The 17760-nt window shown below is 51.3% G+C and overlaps 2 protein-coding genes and 1 long non-coding RNA gene across 3 annotated transcripts in view; 2 read left to right on the plus strand and 1 right to left on the minus strand.

Moving 5' to 3' along the window:
* LMOD1 (leiomodin 1) overlaps nt 1-927 on the plus strand; it is a 50124-nt gene extending 49197 nt beyond the window's left edge. Inside the window, exon 4 of the mRNA XM_079106025.1 lies at nt 203-927. Coding sequence (XP_078962151.1) covers nt 203-229 — 27 coding nt within the window. The 3' untranslated portion in view covers nt 230-927. The remainder of the gene's footprint in view (nt 1-202) is intronic.
* Nucleotides 928-5091: 4164 nt separating this feature from the next.
* SHISA4 (shisa family member 4) lies at nt 5092-8612 on the minus strand. Its single transcript, XM_079106034.1, has 5 exons — nt 8397-8612; nt 7868-8039; nt 6814-6947; nt 5829-5996; nt 5092-5607 (listed from the first exon to the last, which is right to left on the minus strand). The coding sequence occupies exons 1-5, from the start codon at nt 8467-8469 to the stop codon at nt 5561-5563; spliced, it is 594 nt and encodes a 197-aa protein (XP_078962160.1). The 5' UTR covers nt 8470-8612; the 3' UTR covers nt 5092-5560.
* Nucleotides 8613-8866: 254 nt separating this feature from the next.
* Nucleotides 8867-13359, plus strand: LOC306641155. The gene is made up of 2 exons (XR_013758041.1): nt 8867-11986; nt 13090-13359. It is a non-coding gene; the product is annotated as an uncharacterized lncRNA (long non-coding RNA).
* Nucleotides 13360-17760: the final 4401 nt, after the last annotated feature.

The raw sequence follows: 17760 nt of genomic DNA on the forward strand, positions 1-17760 counted from the left end.
CCCAACTTGCTGGGCTCTGACATTTCCTCTTACAGAAGAGGAAAAATGCTCCTTCAGTGTCAATACCTCATGTAATCATCCCACAGACACATACTGAGGGATCTGGGGCGGTGTACTTCCAGAAGGGAGGGAGGTGAAATGAATTCCAGAGGCCCCTTTACCAGACTCCTTGCTCTAACCTGCCTGTCTCTCTGCCCTACAGGTGGAAGTGCCCAAGCTGCTTCAGTAGGATCAGGCTGCTGGGCTCTGGTGCCAAGGCCATGACTGCCCTGGCTCACATCCCAGGGCTGCACAGACCCCGCCCACCCCACTCTGGCTGACCTGCTGTGGTTGTCCCTGTTCTGCCATGGAAGAGCTCAAGGCCTGGGCCACACTCAAAGGAGGACGCCACATCTCCTGTCGCCTTCCTTTTCTTGTCTCTGAGGCTCTCCAAAAATTGCTTTGACACCTGGAACTGAGGTTTCTGGACAAGAAGAGTCTTTTTTGTGCATCATGGAGAAGATGGCACTGCCCAGGACCTGGCGTAGCTGGCATACTGCAAAAGGCCTATGATCCAGGAAAGATGTCCCCTGGGGACCACATATCCAGCCCCACTGCCCTTCAGGGCCAGGATCCAGGCCTCTGAGGAGCCCTTGGGGCAAAGCTGCTGGGCCAGTGGTACTCTGAGGGGCAATGGCAGAGGGATCGAGGGCATGGGAGTCCAAGGGGAAAGCAGGAAGGGCTGAGGACATGGTGGGCAGCTGGCCTGGATGGACAGTGCCTGGTGGGAGTGGGCTCCAGATGAGAGGAGAGGGACAGACAGCAGCTGGACCTGAAGGTTTGATGCCAAAGCCGACATTTTCCTCACACCCACCCGCTGCTGTAAAAATAGCTGTGTATCTGTTTTTGCATAAGATTTTGATAATATATACAGACCTTTAGCTGAGAGTCACTGTGCCTCGCCTCTGTCATGTACTATGGGTCCTGATGCTCACCCTGGGCTCCCAGGAGGGCTCTAGAAGATCAGGTTCCCTGCCTCACCGTCCAGTTGACCATGAACTCGGTTTACCACCTCAGAAAGCATAGCATGGGGGCAAGCCCAAGCTGTGGGTACAGGACCTGTAGCCTGGTTGTCCCAGGTCTGCTTCTGAGCCAGGCTTGCTGCCTGGATTCAGTGTCCAGAGCTGTTCTCGGGGTAACAGGGCAGAGCAGAGGACCGGGTCCTTGATGGCTGTATTAGGCATGTTCAGGGGATGCTCATTCCATGACTCTTCCTAACTGTGGGCTCCGGGCCAGCTCCCCACAGCAGTCATAGGCCCAGGAAGGGAAAAGGAGGGACCATGTGGGAAGCAGCGCCTACACCAGACCCCAGGGTACACTCTCAGAAGGTGTGAGCTGAAGCTAAGCCTTTTCTCCCTGTGCCTGCTGGGTGCTTGGTACCAGCTAGATGCTTTGGATTGCTTTGGCTCATCCTTCAATTCTGTGAGGTGGATACCCATATTCTCTCCATTTTGCCCATAAAGTTTGAACCACAGAGATTAACTAACCGTCTATGATCACACAAATAAAAAAGTCAGAGAACGCAGGTCTTTAGCCTCTAGAGCTCCTTCTGATAACAGATCCTCCTGCGCACCCCCTCCCCCAGTGAAATGACTGGTGATGGTATCTCAGGAAAGCACTAGAAACCTAACAGAACCAAACAATATCTCCCAATCGTAAGGCTTCAACAGAACCTGTCACCTTAGAACCCTTCCTACCGAACTTCAACGCGATTTAGTCAGAGAAAAAACCCACTCCCTTCTGTTTCCTTCCTCCGCGCTTCTGGTGGATTCTGCCCAGGCCTGGGATGATGTAATCGTTTTTCCGGTGCATCTGAACTTGATGCGGGGGCACAGCGCCATCTGGGGGTTGACAGCTTCCCACGTTCTCCCGCTGCTCCAGCACCGGGAAAGTGCTCTGGGGATCTGCAGAATACGACCTGGGACAGGAAAAGAAGATGGGCGGACGGGACGGGGAGCCTGCCCCACCCTACTGGACTGTTTCCGGGGTCCTCCTCGCGGTCTTGGAGGACCCAAGGAGAGCGCTAGGCAAGCAGCAGACGCGTGCGCTCAGGACCTGTTCTGTTGCTGGGAAGGGAACGGTACTCGCTAGGACCGCGTTTCTGCTGCCCATGCTCACACCGCCGCCCACCTGCTCGGTTCTCACGGGCAGTCACCTGCTTTCCCTCCCTAAAACCCAGGCGGGAAAGCTGGAGATGTTTTATCCTAACCCAGCGTATGAACTTCAAAGAAAGCAAATGACTTGTCCAAGTTGATGAATCCGGACTCAAAAGCAGGTCCCCCAACGACCAGTTCAGGAGAAGCGACGACTCAGCTCTGCAGCGCCTGCCTGTAGTCACAGACTTACACTCCGGTTCCATCCCGCCTGCCCCACACCTCCAGGAAAAGTGCCCATCCGACCCCTTCTGTCCCCAGGAAACTCCAGGGCTGGGACCAAGGGCTCCAGTCTGAGTCCGGATCTCGTCCTCACTCACTCCTCTTCAAGAAACAAAAGTTCTGGGCAAGTTTCACCCAGGAGCATGCTTCTGAAAGACCAAGATCGCCCCTCAGGGGCTGGAGAGCCGTACACTGCACACTGCGGTTCTCAGCTCACTGGCTGTCTGCAGGAAGCGCTGTCTCTGGTCAGCCCAAAGTCAGGCCGAGTGCCTCCTGGGCTGCAGGCCTTGCCTGTGCACCTGTGCCCCATCTCTGGGCTCCCTCCTCCAGCCCCTAGATCCTCCTCCCTCAGCCACCTCTGCTTTCACTACCAGCCCCCTTGAAGTTCTGCCTCTCTGCTCATTATTCTTTTGTGGGAATTTGTGGTTTTGTTTTTTGCAGTGCTGGGGGGTCATATTCAGGGCCTCAGGTGACGTTTTGTTTTACTTGTTGTACTGGGGATTGAGCCCTGGGGCATGCTAGGTAGGTACATCCCCAGACCCAGACGGCATGTTTTGTGTAGAAACACCTCTCTCCATCTGGGCTTCCTAGACTTGCCCCCCTTAGAGCGCTGTGTTCCCTTGCAACCTAGCAAGATCCTATTCGCACCATGGGGGTACCCCAGTCCTTCAGGTCAGTGACCTTTCCAGCCCTTCTTATCTTTGTGGGGTGCCTGACTGGTTTTCATTGGTGCTAGCTGAAGAACAAGGTGATGGGAAGGGACAGTGACAGCTCCGGGCTTCGCTCCACCCTGCTGGGCCTTTCTTACTCCCCTGATGATGAGCCTTGTGAGATGGGGTCAGAGGTTAACGTGCTTTGGGAGAGATGAAAAAGTATTTCCCTCATTTAAAGAACCCCAGTATGTGACAGGGTCCTCTGCTCAGAGCATGCAGAAGTCCCACTGTCAGGGTTTCTCCCTTTTTCTTGGAATTCTTACCTCCAATGTGTTGCACAGTTTAAACTGGGGATTGCCACACCTTCCACCTGCCTCCACTCTATAAACTATAAAATAACTTTGCATGGGTCCCGGGCTGTTGACTCAAGGATAATTAATGCTGTCATGGCCTTATATAAATTACACCATTTTCTCTGGGAAACTCAGAAGACTGATCCTGCACATCTCCTCTGCCTCCCAGCTTTGGAGTAGAGGAAGCTGGGCTCCAAACCTCAATGACCTGGTCATCCTCTCTCCTGCAGGGTGAAGGCAGAGCCACTCTGTGGACCCTGCTGCCACCCCTTGGCCCCAGAGCAAAAGCAGATTTGCAGCTGGAGCCCCAGGTCTGTCCCCTGTGTCTGGGTCAGGTCCAGGGCAAACTTGTGAGCCCCTTGACTATCTCACTGAGAAGGGGGAAGCTGCGAATGCAGTGGGACAGAATTCTGCCTACGCACATCAGTGACCCTGGCCCCAGAGCCCTGGCCCAGGACTCCTGCCTTCCAGGCTGTGTGACAAGAGGTAAATCTCCAGAGTATGTGTGTGGCAGAGGGCCTGCAGCATGGTCAGCACAAAGGTCTAACAGCCTGAGGGGTAGGGCAAGAGAGCAGGGCCTGTGGCCACACTGAGCTTCAGGAACTGGGAGGAAGGGACTGGGAAAATGGAGGGGACATTGGGTGGTGGTGGCTTTGCCAGACTGAGCTGACACTACCCCCACTTGAATTAAAAGCTATAAGCCAGACTTAGTGGCATGCACCTGGAATACCAGGGAAGTAGAGGCAGGAGAATTTCAAGTTCAAGGCCAGCCTTGGCAACTTAATGAGACCCTGTCTCAAAATAAACTAGGAACGACTGGTATGTAGTTCAGTGGTTAAGTACCTCAATACCATCCAAAACAAAAAACCCTATAAAACCGGGCTGGCCAGTTTGGTAGTAGAGCATTTTCCTAGCATGTATGTGGCCCTGGGTTCCACCATTTAAAAAAAAAAATCTATAAATCTCCCTTCTCTGGTTCTGTCTCCAGAAAAGTTTGAGAACACAAGACACCCAGGGGCACAGCAGGGGAAGATGGCCAGACAGCTCCAGGTACCTGCTGCCCCTCCCAGATTGCCTCTTACAAGTGGCCTTCATGGGAGAAGGGGAAACAAGGTCACATCCCTCACTGCGTGGCTCAGTGGGGGCTCTGACATGGGCCTGGGGGACCTGACATTTTCAGGGTCCCTTGATGACCAAGCAGCTGACAGAAGCACCCTGCTCCAGTCTCATGGATGCCATCATCCCTCCATTTGGCTCCTAGTCCTAGGACTTCTGATCAGGAAGGAAAGACAGGACTCAGTTCCATTTATGTAATATTTCAACCTTATGACAGCGGTGAGGTGTTATCCAAGTTCCACAGTTGAGGACACTGGGGCACACAGACCTTCAGAGATATGCTCAAAGTTTAGGAGTGGGGTCTGAATTTGAATCTACCTGGATGGGGGAGGTGCCTTTGCACAGTTGATAGTGTCTCGGGTGTTCCAGAGGTCTGAACCCGGATAGCAAATCTCTGCAATGCAAGTGAGCACCTGCTTTAAAGCTGCCACCAGATCACCTCACTGGCTTTGGGACCCAGCCCAAGGAACCCACAGTCTGGGGTGGCTCTGCCTGGGATGGGCCCAGCAGTGCTAACGGAAGATGTGGATGGGCCCAAGGATGCCACCAACAAGATTTACATCTTTACAGTTTTAATCCAGCAGGCCAGAGCCCTGGCCAGTGGGGCAGCCATAGATGGGGGCTACTGCCAGTTGTTGATGGAGCCTCCCATGGTCCCCACCCCAGCCCAAAGTGGGCAAACTGGAGGGTCCCTACCTTTTTGGTTGGGATCCCGGGAACAGAGGGACTACTTGTAAGCAGGGGCTATGACCCAGCTTGTCATTCATCTCTCCTCCTTGCCCCTAGTGAAAACAGTCCACCAGTCCCAAGCCCTCCCCATCACCCCTCATTCATGGCTGAGTTCCAGCTCAACTCCTGTTCCACTCCTCTGGGGCTCTGTCCTTGGTGGGGCCCAGGGTTTGGCTTGGTGTGGGGCCCGGTGACTAGAAGACCTGTGCCATCCCCAGGGTTGGATGCAGGTACAGGATGGAGCATCTCCCAAAGTTGGTATCTTTGAAGGGGCAGCAGAGACATGGCTGGTTCTTCAGGCTCCTGGGTAAGAGGGCTGTGGTGGCATATAGGGGGGAGGGGCTGAAAATCAAAAAGACAGGACAAGGGTCAGTGAGGTCACAGGACAGGAAGTAAAACTCCTCCCCCCAGAGTATGAAGGATCCATGGGGAGGAGCTGGTCTGGAGGTTTCCAGCTAGAGGTGGAGGAAGTCTGGGAGAGGGAATCCCCAGTGAGAGGCAAGGGAGGTTCTGGAGAGAGCGCAGGGGCACACCGGAGCAGGGGCTCCAGATTGTGCACTTACCAGCAGGGTTGTAGATCGGCGGCCCAGCTGGGTAGAGAGGATACTGGGGAGCAGGACCACTAGGTGGATACATGAAGCCAGGCTGTGGAGGTGCAGGGCCAGCTTTGGGGTCCGGGGGATATGGATATACTGGCTGTACTGGGATGCCTGTCATTGGAATCTCCTGTCCTAGATGGGGGACAATGATCAGCATTCAGAGTCCCACCTCCCAAGAGAAGCCTCTGATCCCTACCCAGGAAACCAAGATAGGCACCCTGGGGCTGACCCTGTAGCAGGCTCCAGGCTGGGCCACCTGTGGCCTTTGTCTCCCAAACCCTGCTTAACAGAGTTGAGTAGGGGGCTAAGTGCATGGCGCTCCTGGTCAACCTGTATTTTGCAAGATGGCTCCCCTAAGCAGGTGTCAGAGACCTCATGAACTGGGTAGCATGGGCAGGGAAATGCCCCACTTGGCAATGATCAGGCAGCTCCAGGAGCTGGCATCTGACTTCCATCACACCTGCCACCAAGGGGGTCCTCCCCAAGTCCTTCCCTTCCACACCAATCTCCCACATGGTGTCACTATCCCCATATCATTCAAAGTTGGGCAAACACACAGTCACATGCAACACTCAGATACACATTCCACTGTACACTGGAGCACACCCAATCGATGCTCACCACTTACAGACCATTTCCTATGCTCTTCCCGAGTCTCTTGCGTACACAGACCTACAGTGCACTCCCCACTGTTGACAGACTGCACTACTGTGCACAGCTGAATATTCATGTTTGTGCACCAACACGGACACCGTCCCACATTCCCACATGCGCCAGGCACATTCTAATTCTCATAGGCTTACAAGTGTGTTTCTAGGTTTACTCACTGCCAGAATTCATACAGAAACGCACACCACCGCAGAATTCATTAATCCTTGACCTCTCTGGTGCCCACCATGGGGCTCAGCCCAGCCTACCTCATGTCCATTTTGCCCAATAATGTGCATACCTTCAAATGGGCTCTGGAGCTGCTGGCGGCGTCGGTACAGGTAGCAACAGGAGCAGAGGAAGCAGCAGATGGTGGTAGCAACCACAGCAACAAATAGGATCACAGCAGAGGCGATGCCTGCTATGGTCTTGGGACTTTAGACAAAGAACAGGCCCGCTCACCTTCCAACACTTGCAGGAGGGAGTCCTCATCATGCTGGCTCCAACTCCTGGCCAGCAGGGGGCTACAGCATGCTAAGATTTGGGGTTCCTTGCGGAATTCTGCCCAGTCCTGTGGAGTAGATCTTAGGGCCCTCCATTTCCCAGAAGGCTATGCTGCTTGGTTGGCTAGTGTGAGGCATGCTGGGATTTGTAGTGTGCCCCTCCCCCAGGGCTTTTACATCTACAACTTAATTGATTAGACTTACATGTTAGCCGTTAAAGCGGCCTTAGGAAATAAGCTACAGCGGTTTCGTTTCTTCTAACCTCACTTCAGACAATCTCCTTACATCTGTTCTATATATTTGCAGTCACCTTCAAGAGGGAGTTTGAAAGCCACTAATTTGGGGCTGAGGAATAGCTCAGTGGTAGAGTGCTTCAGGCTCAAGGCTGGGTTTCATTTCCAGCATCACAAAAAAGAAAACCACTAATTTTGGCAGTCCCTTTATTTTATGTAGAGGAAACAATGACCCACAGAGAGCAAGTGTCTTTCCCCAGTCAAGAAGTAAGAAGTAGCCCTGGAAATCAAACCCAAGCCTCCAGCCTTTTCACCACAGCATCCGCGAAGCTGCACTGCACTCTGGTGCTAACCCTGAACAGTAGCTCCGCAGGATCCGGGAGGACCAAGAGGACCGCTCCAGAAGGAACCTGAAACAGTCGCCCCAGCCCAAGCCTGTGATGCTAACAAGCCTTTCTGGAGTTCCCACATCAGCCCTAACCAGCCAGCTGTGTCTCCAAGCTGAAGTCCTGGTGACTCCAGTGAGCTAAGAATGTGGAGGTGCACAGAGGGAGAAGGCAGGAGGCCTGTTGAGAGGATGGAGAAGGGGATCCGGGAGAGGGGACAGGCGGGAGCTCACCTGAAGGCCAGGCAGTGCTTCTGTTGCCTCTCGGTGATAAGCAAGGTCAGGTCCCTGCAGCAGTACCGCTGGTAGCAAGTCCCGCAGCAGAAGGTGAAGAACTCGCAGTTAAAGCCCGGATGCCAGGAGCCATTCCGGTCCAGGTACCACAGGCAGTCCTCGCCGGCCAGCGCTGCGGGCAGGGGTGGGACGCCAGTGGCCACCCGGCCAGTTCAACTCCACCGCCCGTAGCCCCATGCCCCTATGGTCTCCAGCCCCCTGGCTCCCGGAAGCTAGGGTTAACTCTTGTCCCCACCTGAGGGTCTCAGCTTTGGAACCCCGGAGGCCTCTCCCTGAAGCGGAGCCGGGTGCCCAGGGCCAGTGCCCACCGCCCAACCTCCCGGCGCTGTCTCCCTCGCTGGGGACCCAGCAGGATCCAGGGCGCGCCGACAGCCCGAGGGTCTCCAGGGAGCCGGGGCCGCGGCCGGGGTCGGCTCCTCCCCTTCCCCGCCTCATCCCACCCACCCGCGCCCCGCTTGCCCTCCCTTACCCAGGGGAGCCCCCAGCACCAAGAGGGCGATCGCGGCGAGCGGCGCGGCCCCGTGGAGCCCCGCGGGCGGCATGGCAGAGCTTGAGCGCGGCCAGGGCCCGGCCGCCCAGAAAAGGGACCGCAGGAGGAAAAGCCGGCCCGCGGGAGCTGCGGCGGGCCCTGCCCGCGGCCAGGCCGGGGCTCCTCTCCCGCCTCCTCGGGGGCGGGCCCAGGCGCCCGGCCTGCGGCAACCCAGCCCGCGCCGCCGGCGCACCGCCCAGGGGCCCACCCACCGCGACGCCCACCCAGCCGGGCTCCGGAGCCCGGCCCCCTTCACCCTGTCGCTGGCACCGCAGTGGCTCCTGCCGTCGGAGCCACCATGGGCACAGCTGGCAGCTGAGCTCTACAGCCAGGGAGGCCTGGCTGTGTCCTGGGCCCGCCCCCCGCCTGAGTCCAATCATTATCCCGGACCCTAGAAGCCCTGATCCTGGTGCCACCTCCGAATGTCCAGCACATGGGCCAACCCTGGAGGGGCAGTACCGGACCTTCCCTTGTGCGGGACGTCCTCTGCCCTAGTGTCCAGTCCGGGACGTCCTGCGGGCGGAGTAGAGGGGAAGAGGCTGGAGTCACCCCGCCCCCGTTCTCCGAACACAGGCACCCATTGAAAGGCAATTCAGAGAAGCTTTGTCCCCAAGGGTGCCCACAGGCCTGGACACTGGCAGCTGCGCTGGTTCCCTGAGATGGCCCTTCCCCCTCTGAGTGGACAGCACTCTCACCATGGCCTCACCAGCATGAATGGCAGGTCCATGGATGGGGCCTGTCAGTTAAACACTCTTCACAGTGAAAACCCTTTTCAGGGAGCAGGTCTGCAAAATCACTGCACTACCAAGAGAGCCTGAGGAAGGCCACGGTTAATTACAGGTGAGGACAGTGTTCAGGGTGGGGGAAGTCAGTCTCCCAGCACCAGTGACTGTGTTCAGAGCTTGCAAGAGCTTCCCTGACTGGAAACTACCCATCAAAACTACCTGATCCCCTCCACGCACAGCCCTTCCACACTTGAACATCTAATTTACCTCATCTGATCTTTCCACAACTCCATGAGCTAAACCTGGTTGGTAGATGTTATTATTAATTCCATTTTATAAACAGAGAAACTAGTACTAAATAAGTGAAAAGACCTGCCTCAGGTAATACAGCCAGTAAATGGTGGTGGCAGTATCAAGACACAAGTCTTCTAGATCAGGGTGGGTCCTTTAATCCCAGTAGCAAATGGTGCAGCCTTTCTGACATACTGGGGCGAGGGCAGCAGGGCAAGTCATGGAAGGCTCAGAAGAATCGGAATAGGTTAGGGAAGGCAGCGGGAGCAGGGGTGGCCCCACCCCTGACCTCCATGGGCGCAGGTACATTCCCCTGAGAGAACTGGAATAAGAGAGAACAGCTTCCGGCCTTAGGAAGCTGCCAGCGGGCCAATGGGCTGACAAGAATATGAATGCACACAGGACCCAGTTGTAATTGCAGTGGCCAGGGACAAAGAGACACATTTTAAAACTCACTGCCACCTACACAGTGTACTCATAGCTATCTGTCTCCTCTTTGCTACACCAGGAGTTCCATGAATACAGGATCGTGTGGCCGTCTTCCCTTATTCCCCAGTCCTGGCCACAGGTGCGTGGTCGTTGGTTAATGACCCTCAGAAGAAAGGTCATCTCTCCTGTCCAAGGTTAATTCTCCAGGGGTGCTCTTGACCTCATCTGATCTGTTTCTTCATTATTCCTTCTTTTGGAGGTCTTCAGTTTCTCCCTCCTTACCAGCTATTTTTCCCTAGGAAAAGGAAAACTCAAGTCTTTCTTGTTAAAAAATAAAAATGAAATCCCATGCTTCCTGACATTCACTCCTGTCTAACTACTTTTCTGCTGTTCTCCTTTTCTCTCCAAGCTAGGCTTCCCCTAGGTTGGTTGGCACTGGTTGACACTTCAGCTCATGATGACACCTAGCTCTCACCAACATCATCAGTGATTTTCCAGCTACAAAATTCTAGGTAATGTAACTAAAAAGAATAAATAATTTTTTTAAATCTAGGGAAAAAAATTCAGTCCATGAGCTCATCCCATTGTACAGATGAGGAAACTGGATTGGAAGGAGTTAATTCTTCCAGCTCACACTGCCCTTGGACTTTCTCAGGTCCTTGGTCTCTACCATCTGCCCTATTTACAAGTCTCAAAGGCTTAGGGCTGTGTGTTTCTGAGCATGTACTCCAGGAAACTATGATGCCCATCCTTATCCCTAGCAGAAGTCTGCATGGCCAGTCAGGATGTCTGGAATTGGGGAAACCAGGAGGAGGAGGAGAAGAGCTGGGATCATACCTGTGACCCAGTTTGGGCAGGCCTGGGGCTGTAGTCCGAGTGCTCTACGGAGTCACCTCTCTCCTGAGTTGTAAGACCAGTTCAGGGTCCCCCAGCTCCTTCCATGGAGCCTGGAATCCAGCCTGAAATTTGCTGAGCTCCTCCTGACCCTCCCTGGCCCTGGACCCTGGGGCCTCCATTCCTGAGGCTTCTGTCTCACCCTGCTAATCTGGCCAGCAAGGCTCTTGTCTTCTGTCTGGCTGTGGTAGTTTGATCTGAGCTGCTCTGAGATAAGGAAATTCCCTTCTCCTAATCCCTGCCTCTGGTCAGTTTGTTCTTTCTCCAGAAGAGCAACCAGGCTACCCTCCTCCTGGCTGGGCCTCTGGCAACCCAACCTTGTGCACAGGTTACCGTACATTTCTTCCCACCACAGGACCCTACAGTCCTTCCTTCTGTCTGAGTTAATCTGTCACGTCCTCCCTAGAGAGACTTGGATATCGTCTCCTTGCAGTACACAGCTGGGAGAGCACCAGGAACTTGGCCAAGGTCTTATGGCTGAGCTGGGGACTGAAGGTCTTCTGCTTCCACTGCTCCAGCATAAACAAACATCTCTCCTCAACCAGAACGTTCTTCCTGGTGTCTAATCTTTCTTGCTATAAACGACTGGGTCTCCTGTGTTTGTTCTCTTGGTAGGAAGGACCTGGGGGTGAAGAGTAGGTGAAGGACAGTGGGGATCAGCCTCCCTGCCACCTGCCATTGGTAAGAGGGGTCACTCTTTCCCCAGGAGCTTTTACCATGCCTTGGCAGAAGTGCCTCTGTATGCCAGGCTCTGGCTCTTTTGCAGCATGCCCAGTAGTTTGGGCAGAACCAAGGCAGCAAGACAGGAGGGGGTGGCCAGGCTGGCTTGGGTGGCAGGTGTGAGCAGCCCCCTTTTCAGGCACACCCTGGTGGCTGTGGGGGCAGCAGTCCTAGGCAGCCAGGACCTGGCCTCAGGAGTCTGGCTCAGGCTCATTGTGGGGCGGATGGGGAAGGCCAGGTTATCTTTAAATGGCATCTTACTCAGTCTGTAGCTTTGCCAGCTGGGCAGGGTGGGGGCAGACAAATGTTATTTTGGGATCTGAGGATAAGAGAGGAAGAAGGCTGTTTACAGCTCTCCTGTCTGTCCCTACTCCCTCTCCTGGGAAGAGTTTGGGGCCATAGGCCTCAATGCTCCAGCTGGCCTTTCTTGCCCTGGAGCCTGTTTCTAGCTTCGTTTAACTACCTATACAGGTGAGAACTGTTGAATTTACAGAGGTCCAGGGTCTTTCTGTCAGATCAGTTGAATAAAGACAGGCTTCTGTGTTGAGAATTCTATTAGACTTGAGGTTAGACTAATAGCTAAAATTACTACTTACTATGAGGGAATACTACAAAGTACTTTGTATCGCATTGACTTTATTTAAAGTTCACAATCATTCCATGAAACAGATACTAATATTATACCTGTTTTGTGAATTAGGAAGTGGAACAGAAAATTTAAATAGCTCCCAAAGTCACCTAGCTGGTAAATGACAGAGCCAGGATTCAATCCTAGTTTGGCTCCAGAGCCCAAGCTCTGAACCACTAACTAGGTGAGTCCTGCTTTGCCTCTTCCTGGCTCTGCAAGTTTGGTGAAACCACTCAACCCCTCTGGTCTTGGTTTCCTCATATGGAAATAAACTATGCTTCAATCGAATCTTCTAGAATCCCCAAGTCAGAGTTAACAGAAGCTCTGACCCAATCTGTCTCTCCCTGCTCAATGGGAAAAGAGCTATTCAAGTTCACATAGCAGGGCACTGACAACTGGCCTTGCTTCTGTGCTTTTGCTAGTGAAACTCTGTCAGGGATGAGGAAGGGAGCTGGAGAAGGGTACGAGGTCAGGTGTGACTTTGCAATCACAAAGTCAAGTGTGGAAGAAATATTTTTTGACTGAAATGAATTAGGCTGATTCTCTATCCTACTACTGTTACGGAAGAAAAAACCTAGACAAACCCTCTAACTTGATTTGCTTAGCTGACTTAAAAATCACTCATTTTTGGAGGTCACACAGGTGGGCAATATAGTGTCAGTTTCCCACTAGCTTTGCTGTACACGACATGCCTTTGCCGTGTGGGTTTTGATAACGGTTTCCCAGGTTACGCTTTGTGCCTGAATGTTTTGCTTCACTTGGGCCTGCGGAGGTCCAGTGTAACTGGAATGGGATGAAAATGGTAGTCATCTCTCCTTTCGTGGTGTCTGTCTTCTCTTTTTTTGCCTTAACCTTTGGATCGGATTTTGCTTAGCTCTGCATGTAGACATATTGATCATGTGAAAAATGTTTCATCCAAAATTAACACAGGGTTAACTTGACCTAGGCTTGCCTAGACTTTCCCGCTTCAAAGCTAAAGACACCTACCAGCTGCTATGATGGGAAAGACCACACCATGAAAGAAAAAAAGTGGCATCTGAGTTCCTAGAAGAAATCCACGTATTCCACCTTCCCTTTATTAGCCTATTCCTCCCCCTCATCATCCTATCCTATATGGTAATCCTCAGCCCTCTTGGAGTTGAGAAGCTGATTTGTGAGCAATGCACCCTCTTCTCCATTCTTTGACCACTGAATAAAGTCTTTTTTCCAACACTCATCTCTGGGACATTGGTTTTTCTGTGGGATATGAACTTCTGAACCTGGATTTGGTATCATTTACTTCCCCTTTCAGGATCATGAAAGGTCCTGGGGTCCCACGAAGTATAAAATACTGGTCTGCCTAGGCCTTAGTCCACACTGGATCTGCTGACACTGGTTCTGCTCATCAGCCGGCAAGCCCGTGCACAGAGGCCTTTGCAGGGACTCCATGCAGTCTTCTTCCCAGAATTTCCTCACCAGATGTTCTGCCAGGACCAGAGCAGGGTCCTCACCACTCGTAGGCCCTACAGATTTTTCTGCCCTCTACTTGTCTTTTGTCTCCTTTGTATTTCTCTCCCCCTCTTCTTTCTGGACCCTGAGCCCAATCTCAGTTCATAAGAGCTCTCACCAGGGTCCAGGGTATGGCTTCCCTCAAATTGTGCTGTAAAAACAGCTAAGGCAAGGAACTGTGAAGAACTCACATACGTTCTTGGATGAGTGGAGGAAAAAATACCTAGTGAAAGTAAATATATCAATGATTTATGTCATCACTTAGCCACAGAAAAACTGCTTGAATGGCGGGAGCTGGGACTGCCATATTACTGTCCTGTTCCCCAGGCGGCTGCAGCCCCTTCTTCAGAGTCAGCCTCCCAAAGGCTCACCACGACCCCGATTTAGCAGCAACAGCATCTGTCAAGCTGAACTGAGTCACAGTCAAATTCAGCCAGGGAGTCTGAGTCAAATGCAGCTCCCAGCTCTGGGGGTGGAGGGTAGGAGGGGACACTTCTCACCATTTCAGGTGTTTTCATCAAGTCAGCTTTAATTCTAACTACAACCCAGTGAGGTAGGTATTAGTTCTTCATTGTACAGATGAAGAAACCAAGGCTTAGAGGGGATGTCACCTGCTTCCATTCCCAGCTATGTCATCATGCCAAGTTAAAACAACATAAGACTTGAAGGGACATCCTGGACCTTCTGGCCAGGCCTCATAGTTTTTCTTCCCACAGCAATTTGCTACAAAATCATGCATTCCACACACAGGCATGAGACCTTTCTAAATTTACAATTTTAGGAAACTAGCACTAATACCCTCCTTTTCTCACCTCATCAAAAAAGTAAAAATATTGGAACGTGAGGTTCTTTGTTAGATGATGTTGACCTATCCCATCTGTCAGGAAAAGATAAACAGTTCACAAAATTTGGAATTTTATTAACAATTACTTTTGGCTGCTTTGCTGCTAGAATCCTGGTAAAGTATTAAGACCTAGTCTAAATCCCTGTGAGAATGAGAGCTTTTTCCATGAGAGATATGACAGCTACTTGAATGTCAGCCTCCGGTTGGGCACTTCTGCTGATGGGGAGAAACGCACTGTAACATTGCAAGACATCCCACTGTGTCCCTTATCAGTTAAGAAGCCCCACTGATGCTACCTGCTAACATTTCACTAATCCCTTTCTTCCACTCCACCCCGCTAGATATGTGAGACCAGGCTCTGGGTTCTCCCACCTGGAGCTGCTACCAGACTCCATTTCTACCTCCCTTCTCCCTCCTTTTCCACCCAGGGTCTAAGTCATCCTGGTCATGTTTGGAATGACACCAAAAACACTTATCACTTCTCTGCTTAAATCCTTAGGTGGTCTCCCACCTTCTAAGGAAAGCAGGCCTTGCAGAACCTTTCACCATCTGGCCCTCACTTGTCCTTCCAGTTTCATTTCTGGCCAAGACCCCCATGAGCCCCAAATTTACATCCTTATATACAGGCCCTGCCCCTGGGGTTGGACTGGACCCTGAGCCGTGCACACGCTAGGCAAGCACTCCAGCCCCACCATCATTCCACAATGAGTTAACCTGTAGTTTGGTTAGTTGGTCTTCAGTCACCAACTTCTCTATCTCCTTAGTTCCTTTTCTATGTCCAGGGTTTTTTGTTTTTGAACCCAGGGCCTGGCCTAAGTGAGATAAGAGCTCTATCACTAAGTTACACACCCAGCCCTGTCCAGGTGATTTTATCTAGTTAACAAAACTAAAGGCTGCAAGGCCTCACTTGCTCTTTTGCTCATAATGAACTGTTACTTTTTCATCATTCTTGTTTATCTGCTTTTAAGTCATTGGCTGTAGGTCATGCTTCCCAATGACTGGCTGCTTCCTTGTTGGACTCATCTGCCTTTCTGTCTTTTAGTGTTTCCATCTTCCTTTGTTTCCACCAACAGCTCAACCAACTCCTGGGAAACCTAGTGTCCTAGCTGCTGCTCACCAGGCAGGAACCTGATTTCTTATTACCTCATGGGCCTTTTCTTGATCTTCAGTTCCTTCTAACCAGGTAGTTCAGCCCTTTTCAGATCAAAGCTAGCTCTGGCCAAAAGACAGAAGATAAAATAGGAGCTAAGAGTTCAGCTTCCTGTCATACCTGGTCTCCAACAGATATTATTCTTGCTAACACTAAACAGTCTTTCTAAACTCTTTTAACAGGTTGGGAATATCTAGTCTGTGTTCTTGCTGTAAAAGTTAAATGATCTGGAAACATAAGGAAGTACCTGCACACGGGGTCAAAAACTCTCCACTCTCAACCAAAGCTGTCTGTTGGCAAGGGCTCCCCACAAGTGACACTAGTGCCCTTTTCTCAGGACTCATTTTCCTAAGTTCATTTGCCCCCTGTAATGGTTAGTTTGAATTGTCAACTTGATTGGATTGAGAGATGTCGGTGATTAAGAGGCTTCTGGGTATGTCAGTGAGGGGGTGTCCAGGAATGACTGGCATGTGGGATAGCGAAGTGAAGTGGAGATCCTCCCTAGGTGTGGGCAGCACCGTCCAATAGGATGGTGGGCTTAGATGGAATAAAAGTTGCAAGAACAAGGAAGCAGCAGTAAATGCAAGCTCAGTCCTTCTTGAATGGGTTCTTGATTGCCGCTGGGATCACCTGAGGATATCAGACTCTCGCTTCTTCAAAAAGAAGCTTTCTTTCAAAGTGGACTGTCAGTGATTCTCCACGAAGTTCCAGAAGCCTTCAGTCTCTGACTAGGGTAGCACCGTTGATCCCTCTTATTCTGAGGTTTCAGCCTCTTGGACTGCACAGCTACTGGTTCCTCTAGCTCTCCAGCCTGCAGGTGGACTATCCAGCTTCTGGTTGTGTAAGCCAATCTAATAAATCCCCATTTTATAGTCATACTTCCTGTTGATTGTTCCGTTAGAGAAACTTAACACCCCCACCCCCCAAAAAATAAGCCTGAGAACAGAAAGAGGGGAGCCTTGCCAAAGCAGTTATTACCATTTTTGGCACTAGACAGATTATTATTATTATTTTGGTACTGGGGACTGAACTCAGGGATGCTTTACCATTTACCCAGTCCTTTTTGAGGCTGGATCTTGCTAAATTGCTAAAGCTGCTACTGAACTTGTGATCTTTCTACCTCAGCCTTATGAGTTGCTGGGATTATAGAGGTATGCTACCATGTATGGCTAATTTTTTAAGTTATCAGGCTCAGAAGGGGTCCATCACTCAGTTTGTGTTGGAGCCCCAAGCCTCTCAAATGTGCTGGCAGGAGACCATTTTTTGGTGCCCAAATCAATAGTTGATTTAGTCTTTGGCACCAAATCCAGTTGATACTGCCTTGAGGTCAGCCACAGAGTGAGATTCCAAGGATCACACTGACATTTTCTGGACACCACTGGCCAGACTTGTCATTGCTTTCCATTATCAGTGACTCCAACTCCAGAGGGAGCAGCAGCAGCAGGGACAGAATATTAGCCTCAGAATCTGGTTGGCAGCAGACAACTGTGAACACACGCCCTCAGGCTTTTCAAAGATAGAAACTAAAATACCTTCCAACTCATCATGGATGCTGAACACTAGGGACATCTAGTGGCATGAAGTCATTACCAGCTACATCCTTAGGTTTCCATAAAAGTCCTACGGAGTGAAAACCCCATAATGGGGCTATCCCTTTTAAGAAGGGAAGTGCAAACTCATTTTATATATTGTTTCCTTTGACAACATCACCCTAAAGAAATATTCTGGGGCTACTAAAAATAGGGCACCAAATGTGTGTACTATCAAAGAAGAGGAATACTGGGCTTTACCTCCCTTAAATTTTTTTCATCTTCATTTACTCTCTGAACCCATAACAGACTAAAATCTAATTAAGGCATTGACCTTAACAATTTTTTTTTTTTTTTTTTGGTTGTGCTGGGACTGGAACCCAGGGCCTTGGGTAATTGCTGTACCACTAAGTTATGTCCCAAACCCTCTTTAACATTTGATTAAATAAGTCAGATCTCTAAGAATTATTTTAAGCTAAGTTTGACAAAACACACTAGAATGTCTAAATAGGCTCCATGCAATCCTTTTTTCTCCTGTACTTTTACTTCCTTCTAAAGGGAATAGAAGGCGGAGGTGCTGAGATACCTTATACCATGCAGACTAAG

Source organism: Sciurus vulgaris (assembly GCF_902686455.1).
Source record: "Sciurus vulgaris genome assembly, chromosome: 12".
In the NCBI taxonomy this organism is placed as follows: Eukaryota; Metazoa; Chordata; class Mammalia; order Rodentia; family Sciuridae; genus Sciurus; species Sciurus vulgaris.